The sequence below is a fragment of the Myiozetetes cayanensis genome, unplaced genomic scaffold (assembly GCF_022539395.1).
Source record: "Myiozetetes cayanensis isolate MyiCay16 unplaced genomic scaffold, myiCay2020 scf2-11, whole genome shotgun sequence".
NCBI classification, from domain to species: domain Eukaryota; kingdom Metazoa; phylum Chordata; class Aves; order Passeriformes; family Tyrannidae; genus Myiozetetes; species Myiozetetes cayanensis.
In genome coordinates this window covers 108,023,077-108,044,754 of record NW_026087411.1, presented here as the reverse complement: position 1 = coordinate 108,044,754, position 21,678 = coordinate 108,023,077, and the positions used below count along the sequence as shown (strand labels likewise).

Below are 21,678 nucleotides of genomic sequence, written 5' to 3'. Positions count from 1 at the left end.
CCAGGGAAGACACCAGGGCTACGGCGCTGCTCTGAGAGAGGGCAGGGGCAGCGGGAAGGGTTGAAGAGCTATTCCAGGTACTCGCCGAGACCGCGCACGAAGCACCGCACGAACCGCGGCGGCGGCGGCGAGCTCAGGCTGCCCGGAGCGCCGAGCGCCCGCAACGGGAGCGAAACACCGGCACGGCGGGACCCCGACACCGCTCCGCCCCGGGCTGTGCCCGAGGGGCTCCCCAAGCCCCCCGGCGGCCGTGTTACCCCCCTCGCAGCCCCTCACCTCCTCCTGTCCCGCCGGGGTGTCCCTCGCCGCCCCCGCCATGGCACCGCGCACATCCCACCCCGCCCGCCACCTGCGCCCGGGGCGGGGCGGCCGCGGCGGAGCGGGCGGTGTGACCTCCCCGCAGAGCCCTGAAGGTGCGGGCGCTGTCCCCCCGGACCTGGAGAGGGGGATCCCCCGCTCCGCCGAGCCCCGACACCCTGCGCCCTCCGCGGGGCAGCGGCGCGGTGTTCAAGGACGGGGCACGGCGGCGGAGGGTGCCGGGGCTGTTCTCACCCACAGCCCAAAGATGCCAGCTCTGGCCCTGTCAAGAGGTGCGCTGTTTCCCGATTCACACGAATGTATGACCAACGCTGTCGTCTGTCAGCTGGACGGAGATAACGCAACACCCGCCCGCGCTGCGGGGAGAGCGGCTGCGAGTTCTTCCACTACGAAGAATTCCTTCACAGAAAGGGTGATTAAATATTGGAATGGGCTGCCCAGGGAAGCTGCGGACTCACAGTCCCTGGAGGTGTTTAAGGGAAGACTGGACGAGGCACTCAGTGTCATGATCTAATTGACAAGGTGGTGTTTGGTCACAGGTCAGACTTGATCTCAGAGGTCTTTTCCAACCTAATTGATTCTGTGATTCTGCTGCCCTCCAGCCAATACCCTTATCTAGGTTGTCGGAGTTCAGCACCACCCTGCCCGCTGGAAAGTGCTCTTGCAAGCATGCTCTTGCACCAGAGGGAAAAAAAATACAAATTGCATTTTGGAGTATGAGTTCTTTCAACAGTGAGACAGCCTGAGAGACGGCTTAACAAAGACAACAAGGACAGGAGGACTCATGACCTGCTGGTCTTGGGAAGATGACAACTAATCTATATGCACAGGGCTTTGTGGCTTGACTGATTCGAAGAGCTCTCTGCAGGGTCACATTGTAGGTACTGGGCAGAGCCACTGCAAACCATGCCATGAAGTACTGACGTGCAAATCCTGTGCAACCTCATTTGACAAGGCTAATTATTGCAAATTTGCAAAATTCTGAAAAAAACAAGGCATTATTTTTTTAAAACCAGACCTTCAAAAGAAAACTGGGATTACAGCCTTAACAGGCCTTGTTGAAAACTCTGGTGCTTTTGGGCTCCCGGGTGGTCCCTAAAGGCTGAGGCCTGGTGAGCTTCAAAACACAGACAGATTGCCTAGTACCAAGCTAGATACAAGGTATCTAACATTCAAATTCAGCATTTAGGTTCTTCATTTTCTCATCACACACCATCCTTGTAACACACTAAATCTTTGTTACATGCCATTTGCATGTTTCTTCACAAAGGGAAAACCAACATGGAAAACCAAAATGTCCTTTCTTTGTTCTTTTCTTGGCTATTTCAATTTTGCTGTAAATCATGTTAATACACAGGCTTTACCCAAAACAGCAAAGGTTTCTGAAGAAACAATGAATAACTGATAGTACTTGTGTGTTTCACAAACTCTGGCATTAATCAAGCCAGTTTTACTGTTGTTTGACCAATGCACAATAGCTGTCTACAGCACAAAGCAAAGATTAGGCTGTCCAGACACTACAGGTAGCTAATCAGTCTTTACAAGCTGACAAAAACCCAATTAAATTCAGGAGAGCCCTGTATTCACTCCAAAGATTTTCTCCAAGTTAGGAAATACATTATCCAATCACAATTCATTACCTTTTTTAAAGGCACTTTCTAATCTTAACACGGGATTAGTGCAGTCAGTATCATTCTAGACTTTTCAAAGGTTCGCTCTTATTTTGTAATTAGGATCAAGACACTTTCAAACTGCAAATGCACATTCGAGTACACCAAAGCTTTAGCCAGACACAGCTGACTTCAGTAAAGCACAATATACAGCCTGGTAGAACCAAGCTGTGCAATCTCTTAAAATGCTGGCACCAGACATGAATCAACGTTGAAATACAAAATACTTTCCGAAGGACAGCAAGCTAAATGGGTTTACCTACAATTTGACACTCTCTCCTTCAATTTCAATCTGACACTAATTATTTCTTTGAACTTCTGTGTTGCCAATGCTTGAATAGTACATTTTAACATTTCATGCACCTTTTAGATAAGAGCTGAACTCACAATCAAAAACGTGTTGTTTTCTAACACTTAGAAAACATTAGGGCAAATTCAAAAGCACTGATTAATAAAATTCATTCTTCAGGAAGCTCTGAGAACTTAGGATTGGATCTGAGTCTCCAGGTGATTTGTCTTGACAATTTTACTGGTGGATTTGTCTGCACATTTCTTCCTGTTTTTCACATAGGTGAGGAGTCAGTGCAAGAGCCAAGAAAATTCAGTTGTAGTACCTGCTATACAAACCCAAATGACATAGTAGCACATGAAGTTTATAGCACTGAAAGAGTGAACTGCATGGTTTTCAGAGACTTGCTTTCTGAGAACACTGAATAGATATTTGTGCAGTTGACTTTGATTTCACGATGCTTAAACACACCAGGAGAGATGCTGAAGCAAACCACTTTTATATCCCTGGGAAGTAAGTACACGGGTAGTTTGAAGTCTCCCAATTTTCAGACAGAATACAAGTCACTCCAATGAAGCAATTTTCTATTTAGAACAAAACCAGGAAAACCCAAAACCATCTTTCACTTAACCTTGCAAAAGAAGTACAACCCCAATAATCACCCATTGGCTTAGGTAGTACAGATTAGCCAGCATCTACCAAAGGTCCTGAGATAAGTCTTACCTAGAGACTTTAGTTCCATTCACAAACCCACATGCTTAGTAAACACAGTACAAAATATTTAGTCTTTATGTAGATTTCTCTTTTAGCAAAACACAGAATAGTCGGCTACAATTTTTATGCCTCGAGTACATGAATAGCACAATAAAAGACGGGGTAGGGGGGTGGAGAAAAACCTCAGTTTTCAAATAAGGATCTTCAATGTATTTGAAACTCAGCTACACATAATTACTGTCTTAATCAGCTGGTCAGTTCAGGGCAGAGGCAGATAAAGAACACAAAAACAACCGTAAACCACTACTCCTGTATGGTAGTGCCAGAAAAGCAGAAGTTTTTGTGTGACAAAGCTAAAAGTGGATCTCTGTGCTAATGAGCTAGGTAGTTTAACATCACCTGACCTGTAAGACACCTGTAGCAGCCCAGAAGAGGCAGAAACCACTTCAACCATTGGTAATAACAGTTCCTTCAGAGCTTACTTGGAGGCACTTCATATGCAGTATGCACCAGACTACCTCATTTCTATCTTCTCACACATGCACCTACCACCATGACTTGACAGCACATTATTACACTGTAGATCTTGTGATAAAAGTTAAATCCCAAAGATCTGAAGATTTTCAAGTTAAGAGTCCAAATGTGAGCTTCCCTGCAGCATCTGTTGTCTAAAAGTTACTGTGAGAACAATGCAAACTGCAGTAGTTTACATCACAATGTAAGTGAAATACTTCAGTTTAGTCTAAAGTGCAAAAATAAATACTGTTTTTCCCTAAACGATGCTATCAGTAGTAATTAAGTCTCAGAGAACTGTTCCACCTAAATCCACTCATTAAATAACTACAAAGCTTTTTACCTAAGGAAATTCTAAGGATGATCTGCTGTACAGTTACCTCTGCTATGCTATACAGCCAGGCTCTGACCACCCAGTCTAGCTGAAAATACTTATTACAGCAGATGACAGCACAGCACCCATACTGCTCTCCAAGAGCACAGTGCATGAGGATGTGAGGGCATCCACATATTGCTGGTTACATTTTTGGTTTTGCCTAGTTTCCCCTGCATCTAGTTTTTGGCCAGTTAAAAGCTAATTTGATCTTGTACTACTGACAGCATTTTTTTGTTCATTCTTGAGTTGTCCATTAGGGGTAGCAGCACTTTTATAGTCATTGTCAGGTGCTTTTATCACTAAGAGCCTGAAAGGTTCAGTTGTTTTCTGAAGTCTCTGAACAACAACAGCATTTTGCAACTCTGCTTCCCCCAGCGTGAGTGTCTCATCTTGCAGCTCTCGAAAGGGCAGAGAAGTTGTCAGCGTGAAGGGAACACTTCCCTCTGATCCTTGATACTTTGTTATGAAGTCTCTGACATGGCTTATTCTGAGAAGAAAAGAAGAAAACTCGGCATTAGAGTTTTGGCACTGCAATCCCAACACAGACCATGTGCACCAACACCCACAGCCACCACAGGATGAGCATGAGACACCACTTCATGTAATGCCAGATGGCAGAGAACTGGACGAATAAAGATGGGGTGGTATTCTGAAATGCCTGATCCACTTGGGAGGCAAGGACTAAGGTTTGCGTGCTCCAAGAGTACTCCCAAAGGAACAGGGATGAGTTATCTTATTCTGAGCACTCAAATGCTTCACCGTGGCTCAGACAGTATTTACACAAGCCTACCATTTCCTAGCCAGCTGGTGGAGCTCTTACCTGAGGATTCTGTAGCCAAGAGCTTGAATAAAGATGCCTCCAGTGTGTGGTACATGTAGCAGAACCATAATAAAAATCAAGAAAAAGGGTTTGCAAAAACTGTCTGGATAGCTGATACGTTAACTAGGTCTAAACATAGTTTCATTCTACCAAAGCAGGTGCAGTGGTGAATTCATTGCAGATTTAAGGTGCCTATTAAGGTGTGAAGAACCTTGCAACAAGTGATCAAGACAGAGGTTTTGCTATGGAACAATCACGATTGACCAATTTAATTGGAAAATGAAGATGAGAGGATACATCTACATCAATAAAATAAACAGTGTCGATGTCCACTCTCTGGTCCTGAGGCCAGCTAGTAGACTCTGGCTACTGGCAACTTACTAAATTTACCCTTCCTCTCCCCCATTCCCAGTGTAGCCCATGAGGTTTACTGCCTCCTGAGAGTCCATGACCTGAGCTAACATCTGAACCATGGCTAGATATCAACAGAGAAAGTGCTGGCAGGCTTGGGGGAGAGCCATCCTAACAGTTTAGCAGCAGAGATGACCAAACTTCTGTGCCTCAGCCATACTCACTCACCAGGGCTGATTTGCCAGCATAACAAAAACCAATTCCTGTGCTCACAGGCCTCTGTTAAGAAACAGAGCCTAGAGCCTGAAAAGCCTCAAGCAGGACTAAATTTTTGGTTGGACATTTACATGTGTCTACAAGCATTATACCAAAGTTCACTGTGTTCCAAGAGCAACTCGGGCAATCAGCCACCAGCTCTCTGTTTTAGAAAGCCAACGTTCCAGGCGCCATGCCCAGCACTCCAGGGTCACACTAACTTAGCAAGTGCTCAAGAAGGGACACAACTAGATCCAAGAGGCAGCTCTGTGTGCTATTCCTACAGCTCTACTCTGCTAGTTGCTACACTCTCGATTCCCCATACTGCAGCTCTACAGGTGGTACCTGCACTTTGGCTCCAATCTTTCAGCAGAAATGAAGTCATATCTAAAGCAGCAGTTACTGTGGCACATACACATGCCATCTGCAAAATCGTAGAAGTGATCAATTTAGCTAGACACTACAACATATGTGCTAAATGTTATTAATCTACAGTTTAGCTAACAAATAGTTGACTGTATTCTGGGTCTCCACCGAAAGGAGTGCTCTCTGTGCAATCATCACACTCAAGGATGTGTACTCTGAAAGGATTTCCCTCTAGTTCTTATTGGGTCATACACAAATACCGTACACAGCACAAACACGCTGGTCTTGTGGCAAGAGGATATGTTATATTGGAATATTTATTGCATGCTACTTCAAAAAGAGCTGTGCATCACTAAGGCTGTTGTCCTGCTTATCTCAGATTTTTTTTCCCCTCTCAAAAGCATTTAGCAGCTGTTCAAACTGCTATTTTTCAGGAAGACAGAAAGCTTCTAAATATACTTAAATGCGTGAAACCTGGAATAGTTAAGATATTAAGCCCTTCAATTAAGTATTTATAATTAAAATAGCAATTGACTCTTCAGCAGTACATCACAACACTCTCTCAGTTCATACCTCAGGCCACTAACAGTAATACATCAGTACAAGTCAAAGAAAAAAACTACAGTCATTAACCTTCGACTGCTGAGCTTTTCTTCTGACCAGCCACAGACATGGACAGCTTATCTTGACAGCAGCCTGGGTTGTATTAAATCTGTGATACCTTCAAATTACTTCACAGAGAAGCACAGTCAACATATCCTTTACATGACATGACTGTATAGTGCTGGAGTAATTTCTCAAATTACAGATTTGAGAAAGGTCTCTAAAGACAGTAGTTCAACAGATGAATGTTAAAGTGTTAATCCTACTTTCTCAAATCTCCTGTATATATATATGCTGTTCTGACACCTTCTGTCATTATCCAATTTATAAGCTTCCTTGGGAACTGGAGATTTTACTAATTAATAATTAAACACACTGGGTGCATTCTATTCTGTCCACACTGGCATGCAGGAGATGATCCTCCCCTGCCCAGTGCACTGACTCTGGTCCTCCTCAGAGGTTTCTCTGGCTCAGCTCTAAGTCACATTCTCCAGCTCCCAGCTGGGGTGCTGTCTCTGCTCAATGAGTAGCAGGCTTTTTACTAAGCCATTTGCTCCAGATGTAGTTGTTTTGTGAAATCTGTCATCTTAAAAGCTGTTTCCTCTAGTAATGAGCAATACCACCCTAACTTCCACTAACCTACAAAGAACTCCAACAGTTTCCTCAGATTTTCCTTCATGTTCAGTTATGAACTGACTATTAATATCAGTTCACATTCCTCTTATTCTCCTCTCTTCTCAGCTAAAAGATTTCTCAAAATTTCAAAGGTTTTCTAGACACAGCTGAAGAGCAGATCAACACTAAATGAACTGAGAAGATAGATTATCCACAGAAATCAGAGACTTATGTGTACAGACATAACACAAATAGTTCAGATGTAAATACATATGACAGTGCTAAAACAAATCTTACCTGTGAGAAACATTGAATTTCTGAATTATCCTTTCCCCATCAGCTAACCAGATCTGGATGTTAGTGATAGGCTCCAAATCATTCAAGGGTACTAAAGGCAGGTGTCTTTTGTCATCAGGTCCTTGATGATCGTCTCGTACTTTAGAGATTATCTTTGGAGTAGCACTGAAAAGAAAAGCCACATGAGGTTATGGCTTCTGGGTACACATGTAAGCTTGAACCTCCCTCCAGACCTCTGCTCTCTGCTTCTGGAGCTTTCTGCCCTGTACCAGGGTGCACTGATGACTTCTTATTTTAACAAATTCAGGAACACCAACATAAATATCATCTTTTTTTTTCAACTGTATGCCAATACTTTCACTTAAAGACTTCAACATGGTAAAGAATTTCAGTTTGCTCATATTTAACATTTTTATAAGACTGAAGGATTAAATATGAATAGACAAGAGACGAAACAGTCTGAAGATGCTTCGTGCGTTTTTGTACTCTAAGCACACAGGTGAAACTTTAAGGGGGTTGAGTATTGAATTTGCATACTCAAAGTTAATTTTCATCGTAATGTGATTACAGTAATTCAATTTAACTGAATGTTGTTAGCCTTGATTTAGACTCCAGCATCATCTATCTCAGCTTAGAAGAATTACTCATCTATCAGAGCAATTGACTTAATGTGAAAAATCCAGGCTGATGCACACACAGCATTTGGATTGTATTTTTCTAAAGCACTTTCTACAGCTGACCCTCCCATAGGGGCAAAGATATACAAGATGATTTAACAGAATACAGGGGCCTCAGTCCAAGACCATGATATTAAAAACAAAACAACAAAAAATTACTGGCAAAAATTTTTATTCTGAAGAAATGTCTAGAGCTCAGTGCTTCTTTCGTGACTAGGCCTTTTCAGCATGTACTGTTTAAGCCGCCGTCGGGGCTGATCCAATGGGCACGTCCTCAGCTCCTGTGAGTATAACCAGATGTTTGCTTGCAGAGCCATAGCAGTGATTTAAGGAGTTACCATTTCTCCTCTGGGCTCAGCTGTGGTCACTGACTACATGAACACTTAGTGGTGGTTTATAGAAAAGCTTTCTCCTTGCATAGAAAATTGATGAGTTACAGTTTCTTGAGAGAGAATTGGGTAACTGATGGCCATGGAATAATAACTATACTGCACATCTGCTTTATGTTCTTGTACCTTAGTTTAATCATAAAGCAGAAAAGTCTCAATTTATTATTAAAACAAAGATGGTTAATGACTTAATATATCGAGGCTAATAAAGTTAGAGTCTTAGGCTCAAGTTCTTAGTCTGAGGTATTTCAAAAACTCTTATTGCCCACTGCCTAGTTAAGTGCTGCCCTAACTTCTAGAGTATCAACCAGTAGAGACACTTTTTATTTCTGCCATTGAAACTTAGCAAAAAGAATGAGAATCAAGAAATCTCATCCCCAAGTGAGTGATAAAAGCTGTTCCATGATTTGACAGAACTGGAGGTAGGTAAGAGGCTTCTAACTGTTTTGGATTACACAGAAATCAGCTGGGCCACAAGAACTTACAACTAAGAGGCACATCTGTAAAATACTGTGGTATTCCAAGTGCAGGTGACTTACTACCACCCAGCTGCCTCACTATCTCACACCCAGCTTCTGTTCATGCTTGACCTCAGTACAGAATAAAACTTAATTGCCCTCTAGATCAGGATGAAGTGCTTGAGCACCAACAAGACAATGTTAAAACAGTCTTGTGAGCAGAGCAAAAAAAGCATAAAATATTTCAAGTCATACTTCAGTCCAACAATGATCAGCTTTTGCTGTCTATTTGCTCAGTGGTGTTCAGTCCCCAGCTCAGACACTGCAGCACTCACGTGCACTACAGGCTGCAGAGGTGCTCAGCTGTGCAGCTGCCCAGAGTCTGGCCCAGCCTGGGCTGAACTACATCAGTCACAGCTGTGGCTCAGACAACTGTCTCCCATGGATACAGATTTTGGTGTCATTCTCAAACCAGCTTCTCCCAAGGTCATATCTCAATTCGTGGTAGGCACTGGAGATGATTCTTCCAATAGCAAGTATGTGTGAAGCTGAAGCCAACACTTTAATTGAAGCTGCAAGAGTCAGAAGAGCTGTATTCATCAAGGTTTAAAGCATTTCTATACATAACAACTTTCCTCTTGAAGAACTGACAGATAAAGCCATCTAGTGGTAGGAGCTTTGACTTAGTCACAAACTAAGAATCTAAGTCTCTTATTAGCCTGACATTGAAGCACTGCAATTCCTTTTAAAGGCTTATTCCTTTTATAAGATTACCAATGCAAGATGTAAACTAACAATTGAAGAGACATAACAGCATCCTTGTCAATCTTCTGAAAAGAAAAAGCCAGGAGTGGGGTATCACACCTTACCCTGACTGATGGGTAAGAAGCTTGACATACAGTGCTTTACTCTAATGAGGTTATAGAGCAAGCCCACTTTGCTGCAAGTCAATAGTTTAATTAACGTGTTTCTGAGGGAGTCCTAACGATGCACTGATAAGCCCAACAGAGAAGTGCAGTAGCAAATCTAGTCATAATCCCAAACTACGAAATACAGCTGAATGGTGGCAGATAGAATATATCCATTAGTTATACAGGTTTATAAGGTACATTGGAAAATTCTGGTAAGTCTCATTTGTTTCTCCTGTAAAACAAAAAGGTGGAGGATCAAGTTTATCTGGGCTATATCAATATACTTACCATTTCTAGTTCCTCTAGCTTTCCTCCAAGAAAAGCTTTAAAGAGCCAGCCAACAGACCAATTCATAATGGTGCATGCACCACAAAGTTCCTCCACCTGGGATCACTGGCAAAATAGACTATTAAAGTGTTTGATAGGCACAAGTTTAGATAGGCCATAAGCTGAAATAAACTCTTCAGTCATTTGCCTCTCTCACTTTTGACTAATCACACAAATGCAACTGTGGAAAAGGAGTTCTATAGCTTAAAACTTGTTCCAGGTCTCAGACAGCTCTACTATTTCTCCATTAAACTTCTCTGCTGCAAGTGTACATGCAATGAACATTTATTAACAGCAGGAAACGAGCACTAGTTTATGGAGTAGGAGCACTTATTGCTGATGTTTCCAACATTGGCAAAAATATTTATCTGCCTTTAAAGAACAGGCTCTGATAGCATAGCACAGAATAGACCAGAAGAGTAGAAAAAAAAAAAAAAAAGAAATGCTGAGCAAGTTGTAGGATTCAATGTACAAGACTCAGTGTATAAGACCAGTCAACCGAAATTCACAAATTAGCACGTTTCCAAATCCTAACCTGCCTACTGGGAAGCAAGATCATTACTTGCTGTAGGCATGGCAGAGCAAAACAAGCAGCTGAACAACCTACCATTTAGCACTGGTTAGCAGCAGAATCCCAGCACACTGGGGATCTGCTTGGTTTTGCTACATACATAAAATAAGGTTAAGCTCTTGACCCTCACTTGCTCAGGATTTCAGTGCCACCAAAACAGAGTCTTGCAGTGTCTCATCCATCTCTCAAGGGAAGGTTTTCCCTACTGACTGTGTCTACTCAAGCATGGAAACACTGAATTGACTGTGCTACATGAACAGATGAAACTGATAAAACAGATACTTGCTTCTCTGAAGCCTGGAACCACTCACCCTTTACTGTTATCAGGATCTTGCTCTGCACATTATCTTCTTCCCCTGCCTCATCTGTTCCTGCCCAGGTCATGTTTTCCCTCAGCACAAGCACCGGGCCTTAGCAGCCAAACCCTTCCCACTTAATTGAAACAAGATGCTCACCTAAGGCTTCACCACAGCCTACAATCCCAGCCTGCAGGTCACTCAGCACTTCCACCTGTGGAGGATCCTGCAGGCTCCTGGTCACTGAAAGTGTCCTGTTCCCTAAGCTGAAGCCTGCTTTTATAGGCACGTAAATCTTTCACGACAAGAATATGTGAAGCAGATAATCTGGCTGGAGTAAGGAAAAATTACAGAGATCAATTACATGAACTCCTGGCCTGTCCCTCTACAACAGCTGGCCAAAATACAACACAGTTTGGTCGTAAATCCAGCCCAGTTTTAGCACTGGCATTAGTGGCTGACACTCTCCAACTACAAGAGAGATATGGAGTAAAGAGGATCATCATAACATGCCAAAAGGCCTTAACTGCAACATATGCATGATGAAATATTGAGCAACTTTAAGAGAACACAAAATAACCTTTTACATCTTCAGTTTCCTTTACGGGATTGTCATACTCCCCTCTTCTCAAACATAAAACTTTAAAAGAGATTCTTTTCTCTTAAATCACAGAAGAGTGACAGCCTTTCAGCTGGAAACAGTTCTGCTAAAATTGTGAGCTCCAACAAAGAAAGCCACCAGCACCCTGTCTGTATTAACACAGCAACACAGCCAATTATCCCCCAAGCTCCAGGTTTCATGGAGAGACACCAAGATCACTGCAGGATGAAACATTCACTCTGTGAGCAGAAGCTGAGGAGAGGTGCTTTTCCAGCCTGTGGGTGGTGGTGGTGGTCGTGGGGCACCCACAAACAGCCTGCCAGGGTCTGCAGGAGGCCAGCAGGAGGAGGGGGCCAGGCTCTTCATGGTGGACAGAAATTCAAACAAGAGACATTCAGACTGGACATAAGGAAAAACTTCTTTCCCCCAAAGACAGTCCAGCACAGAAGCAGGCTGTGCAGCTTTTCACTCTTGCAGCATTTCAAGACCCACTTGGACAAAAGCCTGGGCAACCTCGCCTGCCCCTGCAGCTTGCCTTCTTTGAGCAGGAGCTTAGATTAGAAGATTCCAGAGGTCACTTCCAACCTGAATTATAATCCTTAACCTAAGGTACAGTTCCCTTCAACTACCCAGTAATAGAGCATGTCAGACTACTCACCTTCCTAATCTGTAACCATGACCAGAAAAGGGATGAAACATTGGCTTTTTGGATGACAAATACACCTTATCTTTTTTATCTTCCACTTTCACATCTACTTCCTCCTTATCAAAAACTTTTCGTAGCTCAAAAGGCAGTTCCCTTAAGAAAAAAAAAAAGAGGCATGTCAGATAAAGAATAACTATACTGTTTTCAGTATACAAAATAGATTAATGATTAATACTTGCTCTACGTTTAGTCTTTCAAGGATGATGCTTTTAAAAAAAAAATTCCCAAGAATTTACTAAGAGTTATGTTAAGTGCATGGTACACAAACAACTTCAAGTTCCTGAACTGCAAATTAACTAGAAATGGAACAATAAAAAAAAGTTTGTTGAATGATGTTCAAGTTTACTCAGTAGTTACCACTTTTAAGGACAGGATATGTAGGAAGGTCAGTATTGCCACACATTGCTGCAAAAAGGCTGAATTATTTTATCCCTATAGTAAAACAAGAAAAAAAAAAGACAATTGGCTTCTAAACAGAAAGAACAGAGTTTAGACACAATGTGGTTAATTACAAAAAAACCACAGCTTTTAAAAATTAGATCATCACTAATAGCCACACTCTTTAGTGCAACAACATCACCTTGGTGATGCTTTAATTTCATTAAGCAGAAAACAACAATGCCTTTGTCTATGAGCTCTGATGCAGACAGTGCAATTTGGGGTGGAGGGGCTCAGCTGGCAGAGGGGCTGTACTAACTGCTTTCTCTACCATCAGTGATTATGCAGAAACCATCCCATAATTAGCATTTTCACAGGCAAACAGGGGAAGAAAGGTGGCAAACTTTTGATGAATGCACACAAAGAACACAAAGAGCTTTAAACAGTGCAGTTAATTGCTATTACAACTAACACAGATGACAGCCATAAAGGAGAAATAGTATAAAATCAGTATTTTTTCATGGGCTAGCAAAGTATTGAAAAGAAAAATACAATGGCTTAGTAATTTCACACACTTGATAAGGAGTTATTGAATTATATTATCCTCTCCATCTGTATGGGGTGAGAAAACAGACGACAAATTAAAGGTTCAAAATCACATTGGTCTGTACGGTCAACCTGCTTTTTAAAGCAACTACTGCAAACACTAGGAGAAATCAGGATAGCATGTTAACTTTTAACACAAGGGTAAAGGCAAGACAGCTGTTAACACAGGGATAAATGTAAGATTTCAGTGTACAGGCAAAATGACTGAAATAGCGAGTCTGTACTAGGAAAAATGTCTGAAACGTAAGACTGATCAGTTTCTTGATGTTACATGGACCATCTGTGCCCATTTAAGGCTTTGCACGAACAAAAAGAAAACAAAGACCGTAAAACCAGAAATGCTCAACCACTTGTGCAATTGAGTTCATTAGTCAAAATACCATTTGATCAGCAGCTCTTACTGGGCACTGATTTATTCTTTATTTTGTTCTGCACCTGCTGTGCCCCCCACCAACCCTGCCTTTTATCTATTCATCAGCAACTGCACAACTACTGCCACTGAAAGCTGTATTACACCTGTTGATGTTCCAACAGCCATTAGCGCTGCAGGAACGAGACCAGCAGGGCCTGCGCTCCTACAGGGACACCGCAGTGCAGCAAAGCCAAGGAGCCACGTAAAAAGTCTGGAGCATTAGCTAAGTGCTGCCCGAAGCACATTAACTCAGGCTGGTTAAGAACACAAAACTCGCTTACCCCTTTTTAATGGAGTCCAAGAACTGCTGGTTTGCAACATCAGCGTAGCTCCGCAGTTCACTGTCGTTTACCGTAAACCCGTTCTTCCAAAGTTTAATGATGACATCAACCTACAAAGTAAGGACGAGTCTCATTGTAACACTGATGTAAAAGCAGCTTGGTATACCCACAGTACCCTGTGATTATAAATCATCCACTCTAAGGACTAAAAATACTGAGAGCAGGCTCACTGTAATCTGCCTTGGCCCCGTGCCAACAGGCACAGCAACTGCAAGGGGTAAGCGACATTTCTAAGGATCTTGTGTCAATCGGGGTTAGAAATAAACCTTCCCCCGATCATTCTGCTTTCCCAGGTCAAGAACACTCCTTCAATTCAGAAAGGAGGAAAAAAAAAAAAAAAAAAAAGCGCTGGATATTCCAGCCAGCTGCAACTCCTCAAGAGCTCATTTGAGAGCACACATGCCTGGTGTTGGAACACCAACTGCCAGAACAGTCCAGTTGGGGATTTACCGGGGTTAAAGCCCTGTTCTGATCATTCAGGAAGATTTTCTCAAAGTAAAGGCATTGAGATAATGCATTCAGAAGCCTTTCACTCAGAAAATGAAGCAAGTGCCAGAAAATTCACTTTCACACAGTCATACATTTATGTTACCCTGGAATTCCTGGGTATATTCAAAACCTTGGTGTTAGGTGAATGGAAAAATAAATTCTCAGTGATTCGTTAACTTTGCCAGAAATCATCCACTACTCCAACTTGTAGCCTTCACACTGTTTACTAAAATCTCCCCAACTGTAACATGAATATATTTGGGACTGTATTTTCATATTTATGCATCATACCATTTAAGGAAGCATTTGATTATCCAGGTCTGAATATTTTAGATCCCTGAAATAACCTTGTCTTGACAGATACTTGGCCACAGGTGAGGTATATAAAGCAGATATGAATGCAGAATTCACCTCAGCTAGAAATTAGGTTGAACTAGGCTTGATAGTACCTGACAATCTTATCTTTTTTTTTCCTTTTTTTGCATTTTGACTCGTTAGATGATTGCTACATAAATAAACAGGCATGTGCAAACTGCTGAATAAAATTCCTTCTCTTTCAGCTGGGGTAGTCTGTCAAAAAAGTTTATAGCACTCAGCAAGATTAGATTTCTTCAAAAACTCCTGTGTCTTATAGCACCAATGCATATGGAAGGAGTTCTAATTATGGGAAGGTTCCTCTACAGTGAGCCAGTATGCAAATTTAGCATGGGCTAATTATTCCCCACCAATTTCCCATTTAGGCACTGACACAAGTAATGCCACGTAACACTATTTCAGAACTGCAATTTAACATCCTGCTCCTGAAATTCCTTTTTTTTTTTCCAGGTTCAGTTAGGGACTCATGAACATCATTTCCAGCAATGCCCACTCCACATTTCTTCGTGACATCTTTGTTCTACGCAGCCTTTTCTCCCTCCCCTTACCAGTCTTTTGTGAGTAACAGAAAAAAAAGGACAGAATCACCAAGATAAAAACCCACACTGAACATCCCACTACTACCATAATTATATGAATAAGAGTAAATGAAATATATATTGGCTATGCCTCTGCACAAAAAGGCTGCAGCTCCTTAAATAACTTCTTATGTAACAGTAGTCGTCATTCCTTGGAACTCCTGCTCACGTCACTCTCCTTACTAATAAAGCAGAAGTGCATTAGCCAATGCCAGCATGGGTTCTAGAATGACACTAAGCCCACTATAAATTAGTAAAAGCCAGAAGTACAGCAGCACAGGCCTGGTCTGACTGAGAGATGAGAGGCTGTTCCTACAGCTCTCTGAATTCGGTGTGAATTTATTTACAGATGTACTGGATAACAGCACTGCACATTCTGTCATCATCAGTGCTGTTATGTTAAACAGCATATTGAGTAAATATGAGTATTTTTTCTTCACTACCTACCTGATTCTTGACTGTAGTTGGGGGCACACACATAGCACCAACCTTCTGAGCTTCTTCAAACAGGTTATCTACAAAGTAGTCACAGTTTTGTTCTGTGCCATTCAAAATCTGATTGTCGGTTCCTGATTTACACACCCTGCAGAACAAAGGCACAAGTGAAAATGACTTCCTCAGAGGACACAGAGGACAAGCAGGTGCCCCAGAAGCTCAGTACTAAAAGGTGTAGAAGGCTCACTCCCCTGCACACAGTTTACTTGGGTGTTACAAAACATCAGGTCAACTTTGTGTTGTGCATTTTCTCTAAACTTCTTCTCAATCTCTTAACTGCTACTATTTGCACTTCAGAAGCAAAGTTAAAGAATGACAATAGAAAAGGTGAATTCATCTAGGCAGAACTTCTAAACTTGGTATCAGAACAAGGAATGCAAGTTAGGTGATTCATACTTGTAACTCAAACCATCAAACATTTAACTGCACACCAACGAATGGCCTTCCTTAAAGCATTTCCATGATATAGGCTTAGGTTCCTCTGCCATACACAAGAAAATTGCCCTAGGATTTACTCCCCCCCACTTGACCCTGCCCATTCCCAGCATCACCATCACTGTTTTGGAAAGTGCATTAGAGAAACTCAAGTGACTCAACACCACTGGAGCACACTGAAGAAATACAATGGAAGCCTTCAACACTGTGGAGACTGCCAGGGTATTAAAAAAGATGCATCAGCCACATCTTTTTATAGAACACTGTGTATGTGACAGCTGCTTCTGCTAAATTTTCGCCAATCAAAATGCAGAAATATGCAACCTGAATGAATGATTATCTTTCAGTATAGGTTCTTTGCATAGTAAGAGGATTATGCAGCTTTTAGTAAACATTGCAGGAGTTACTCCTATTGGAGATTCAGAAAAGTCTATTTTAAGCAACTCAGGAAAAAAAATCCCAGCTCTAGAAAGATAGCCAGTTTTACATAAAACTCTGCATTGAATTCAAAAGCACCAATGCTTACTGGCATGGTAATTTGATATATTTGCATAAAAAGGAGTTGTTTGTGGTGCATCTATGCAACACTAAGAATCCCTACAGATTAACATCTTTAAACAAAAGAAAACCTCAACAACATTAAAGAAGAAATTTCAAAAATATGCTGTCTCCATTAGTTTTCTAACAGAACAAAAGAAACTTGAGGCATTAATGTTAGGTATTCACTATGCTTTACCACAGAAACAGAACTGGAAGACCAAACACCTCCATATCAAACATAGAGCTGCACAGTGAGTTAGCAATTTGTAAGGCTGCCTTGCTATTTTAAATAAAAATATTTACAGAGCTTCCTACATCTAGGAAACATTTCAGGCATGTGAGGAATTTTTCAGCAAAACAATGGCATTTTTTTGAAACCTTCAGTACATGTGGTGCAGGTGGATACAGAAAAAAATTAAATTTTAGAATTTAACAAAGTTTGAAAAGTCATAACAGGACACACAGACATCAATGGGAAAGGAAGGGGAGGAATGGGGAGGGGAGAACTGGCACCTACCATTCTTTCTTTACAGTTTGGATATTGTCCATGTCTTTCATTCTGGTGCACCACCTAATTATGGAAAGAAGACAGTTTAAAACCAAAACAAACCAAAATAAAACACCCAGCACACTTTCCCTCCTTTTGTAGCTGAAACACTAACTACATTTTTTCCTGTGTAGATAATACATTTAACCAGAAACCTCAAGCTACCCCCCCACCAAGTCTCCAGATGGTTCTTTGTTTTCCTGCAGTTTCTAATTTAATGACACATGAACCACGCATCTGTTCCAGACGTTCAGAAGCAAGGTTACTTTCTCATAAACATACAAAATACATTCCACAATAATAACACTGTGAATTAAAAATACATGCCCATACTTATGCAAGGCCAGGAAAAAACATCACACTCCTTCTCTGATCGACACTGCTTAAACTCCTCTGATTTTCCACAGCACTATGAGATGGTTGCAGAAAAACTGCACTGCCACTGCAGGCATTCGGTGACCTTCACCTTAACTGTGCGTTACTGAAAGGGGCAAGATTTGTCAGGCTCCCCTTCCTACCTTACCTCAACATATTGGTGCAGCACCTCAGAAACTGTGAATTACCATTATTGTTTAGCTGGCAAGAAAATCCTGGATTTGCAAGTACTAAATATACCACAGGATTAGTCTGCTGAGTCAAAAGAAATGAAGGATCCCACATTGATCTCATTACAGGTGCTCACTCCCGAGCTCTCCAAAAAAAGTTACAGAGTGTCACAAAAGGCAGAAACTGTCAAAAACATCCTTAAAAAAATAAAGCCACTCTGAAATTGTACAAGCCCCCCCCCCCACCAAAAACAGAAATTTTAAGTTGCAACTGTGTTCAAAAGAGTTATTCCTGAAGACTATCAGGCACAGGTTACACAGATGATGTTCTGCTTCTGCAGGTCTGGGACTCAGTCACAACATGTGTGGCTTTTAGAGAGCATCAAACTAAGCAGTGACAACCATCACAACCCTGAAAAAAAAATAGCATGCACAGCAAGACTAATATGAATTTTAAGTGATCTTGACATCTAATCTAACAAGACAGAGAGGTTAAGGCAAAACAACATGCAGCACTGACCAAAAAAGAGAAAACCCACATCCAGTTATTCTGTACTAATTCCTATTCCTCCAGCTTTTAATACTGGTATTCTTTCGTCTTTAAAGTTAAATCCTCGTGAGACACATTATGTAGAAAAGTACATAAGCCTTCAGAAAACCCCTATAACAACCAAAAAATGTGGTCAATATGCACATAACAGGTTTGAAAGGTTAGACAGCCTTAAACTTAACTGATGCTATTATGCGTTAGGTCAAAACATTTTACTTTGCACACCTCTGACATGTCACACAAGATGATGGTCAGTCATTTTTTTTTCCCCTCCCACAAATGTTCTGCCAGAGCACTGTATCTACCAGGCAAGCTTGTGCTGGTACATGATGACCTTATATGCATATCTGATCGTTGTTCTTGGAACTCTCTGCTGCACTTGTTAAAAAAGAACTCTCAGTATGAAGTAAGCAGAGTGAAAGTGAAGTGCTTAAAAAGTATAATTTGTTCAAACTTCTCTCAAATTCAGCTTTAACACACACTGTGGCACAAAGTATTTTTTTGCGTTTAGTCTAACGTAATTTTTTGTAGTTTGTGTTAATGTGCTTATCTTCTAGTCTTTCACTCCAGTGGGCTACTACTTTGGGCTACTCCCCAAAGCAACAAGAGCCACCTCCTGCCATCGGCTTTTGTTGATTCTCTGTAACTTGTCATCAGAGCTGTTAAAAAGAGACAGACACAATGAAGCAGCTCCTCAAATTAGCTCTTTGGCTACATTAGGCTGGCCTCAAATGTGCGTGAATGTTATTCAAAACTGGTCAGCTGTGAAAGCTGCCGTTCCTTCTAAAGTACAACGGCAATTATACTTGGAAGAAATGTTTGCATTAATCTCTCAAGGTGAAGAAATCATCCTATACAGCACACTGATGTTTATTATGACCAAAAGCCATCAGGACATGGCAATCAGAATGCACTGCAAGCACTTCAGCTCAGCATGTCAACCCAACCAACACAAACCACGTCTCCCACCAACTTGTGATAGGCATCCCTAGTTGCCATTTTAAATGGTAAGAATTTTGGTGCTTATTTTTTGCATCAGCGACAAGAAGTACCTCAGAACTGAACATCCACCTCCAGAAACTAAATTTAAAATATGGGAAGAAGCTGCAGCTGCCAGCAGCCCACCACAGCTACATCTATTAACTGGGGTAGGACACTGCCGGCCCTTCCCACAAAGCCCCAGGGGCTCTCCAGCCCTGTGATCAGCCCCACTAGGATGGACCATTGACCCAGCAGTGGCTTCACAGCCAGAGCTTCCAAAGAGGCACCCCTCAATAGATGTATTCATTTCAGTAAATAACTGCGGTTAATACAGCTGAGCCCACACTTCCAGTTATTGTAATGCAAGAAAAACAAAACAGAAACTACCTGTGATGCTTCCCTTGCTGTGAAGGGCAGAAATACCCACACAAGCACACACAGCCCCCTCCCCTGACAGCCTGCCTGACAAACTTTGGCAGAACAAGCTCCTTGAGTCGAGAGCTGCTTGAAGCACAGCGCTGTCTATCTCTGCACCACACGGAAATCACGGCTGAAAACTGCACTGTATCGTGCCACAGAGAGACAGGAAGCTCCAGGGAAATGGTAAGTGTGAATTAACAGTGAGATGAACATCAAAGCTAATGGCCTGAATGTGACTGATGTGCTCAAGTACAAACCACAGCATTCACGCTTCCTCTCCAGCTGGCTAGAGGAGCTGTGCACTGGGAAAGAAACCTGTCCCCTCTCTTGATGTCCAAGTGTTAGAAAGATAAGTTACTTGTCTGTAGAATTGTCCTGTTAGGGTTTAGGAGCTTACATTCTTCAATGATCTGACTTAAGGAGTGGTTAACAAAGCCTTGGGAGAAGGATGTACTGATAGTGGACACAAAGAATGTAGAGTTTATGGGCCACAAGGGCATCAGACAAAATTCCCAAGATAAGGAAGAAACTAACGAAGCCAACTCAGCAACTGTGCTGGAATCAGCTCCAGCTGGGTAAAAGGCAATACGTAATTCTGGCAGGGGGATACCGTGACCACCAACTCACAGACCACCAACTCAAGAAACCCATCAGCCCAAAAGAAGAGAAAGACTGAGCATGCAGACTAATAAACATATAAAACAAGGTAATCATTTAACCAATAAAAGACAGATACACTCATGAATAAGAGAACTATGTAACTTCTAGCAAATGAACATTAGTACCTCTCTTTGCTAAAACGTATAAATAGTAAAAAGTTTTGACAGTCGTGGCGCTGGCTCTGCGGATTTGCCACCCAGCCCCCGCTTCTGCGCAGAAATCAAATACCTCGGCTCTGTATGTGGACTGGCCTCTCGCACTCTGGGTGAAAGACACTATTTTGGGACGCCACCGCGGCTGCCGGCACCTGAGCTGCCCCGCACCCCCGAGCCAGGCCGGGCGGACGCTCCGCGCTTCCCGCCAGCGCCGGAGCCCAAACCCGCCCTGCCCAGCGCAGCCCCCGCCCGGCGGGCGGCCGGGAGGTATTTTTAGGCGATGAGGCAATACCGCGGTAGCGACGCGGAACGCCCAGCGCGCCCCAGAGCAGCGGGCAGGGCAGGGACCCCCCCAGGGGCCGCTCCCGCCGCCGCCCCGCGCGGGACGCGGCCGGTCCGGAGCGGGGCGAAGTCTCCGGGCGGAGGCTGCGGGAAGGTTCGGGAGGCTCAGCCCGCCCGCCCCTGGGGCGGCCGCAGGCGAAGTCCGAGCGCCGGTGGGAGCGGCGGCTCTGCGGGACGCGCTCCCCCGGCCCGGCCCGGCCCGGCCCGTGCTGTCCCCGCAGCGACTCACCCGCCCGTCCCGCAGCGCCCGTCCCGGCACCGCCCGCCCGCCGCGCAACTCCCGGTGTCCCGCGCAGAGCGGCGCAGGCGCGGCGGCTCCGGGCGGGGCGGGCACAGCTCAGCCCCGCCCCGCGGCGGGAGCCGGGGCGTCCGCGGGGATCCCACGGGGATCCGCACCTGGTGTGCGGGGAATCGCGGCGTCCCACGGGGAGAGGCGGGGCTCGTAGTCCGAACGGGGCCGGAACCCCCGCGCTGCTGCGGTGGTGCCCGGGCGGGACCTGGCGCAGCACCGGTATAGATGTATATTGAGAGAGAGAGAGATAAACCTCTGAGCCCGGGCTGCGGCTGCCAGCGCAGCTCTGTCCCGACAACAAAGGACGCGGTCTGTGTGTCCGTCTGTCACACACCCGCAATAGCGGGGAGTGGTCGCGGTGTCCGGGCGCTCGCAGCGGCCCCCACGCTTTGTCCGAGCAGCCGCACGCGCGGC

General features: G+C 43.4%; 1 protein-coding gene across 4 annotated transcripts; it reads right to left on the bottom strand.

The window, feature by feature from the left end:
* Positions 1 to 2,760: 2,760 nt before the first annotated feature.
* On the bottom strand, positions 2,761 to 21,279 carry UBXN2A (UBX domain protein 2A). Of its 4 annotated transcripts, none has more exons than XM_050316141.1 (7): positions 21,202 to 21,279; positions 17,290 to 17,343; positions 15,750 to 15,885; positions 13,801 to 13,910; positions 12,076 to 12,216; positions 7,188 to 7,352; positions 2,761 to 4,367 (listed from the first exon to the last, which is right to left on the bottom strand). In XM_050316141.1, the coding sequence occupies exons 2-7, from the start codon at positions 17,328 to 17,330 to the stop codon at positions 4,079 to 4,081; spliced, it is 882 nt and encodes a 293-aa protein (XP_050172098.1). In that variant the 5' UTR covers positions 17,331 to 17,343; positions 21,202 to 21,279; the 3' UTR covers positions 2,761 to 4,078. The 4 variants fall into 4 exon arrangements, with proteins under 4 accessions (XP_050172098.1, XP_050172099.1, XP_050172101.1 ...); XM_050316142.1 differs by lacking the exon at positions 21,202 to 21,279 and adding an exon at positions 20,704 to 20,838; XM_050316144.1 differs by lacking the exon at positions 21,202 to 21,279 and adding an exon at positions 20,601 to 20,619.
* Positions 21,280 to 21,678: the final 399 nt, after the last annotated feature.

Excerpts from the sequence above, each read along its gene's own strand:
- UBXN2A (XM_050316141.1), bottom strand. The coding sequence starts at position 17,330 with ATGAAAGACATGGACAATATCCAAACTGTAAAGAAAGAATG. Across the intron at positions 12,217-13,800 it reads TTGGACTCCATTAAAAAGGG|GGAACTGCCTTTTGAGCTAC; the intron begins GTAAGCGAGTTT and ends TTTTTTCTTAAG. Across the intron at positions 4,368-7,187 it reads AAATTCAATGTTTCTCACAG|AATAAGCCATGTCAGAGACT; the intron begins GTAAGATTTGTT and ends TTTTCTTCTCAG.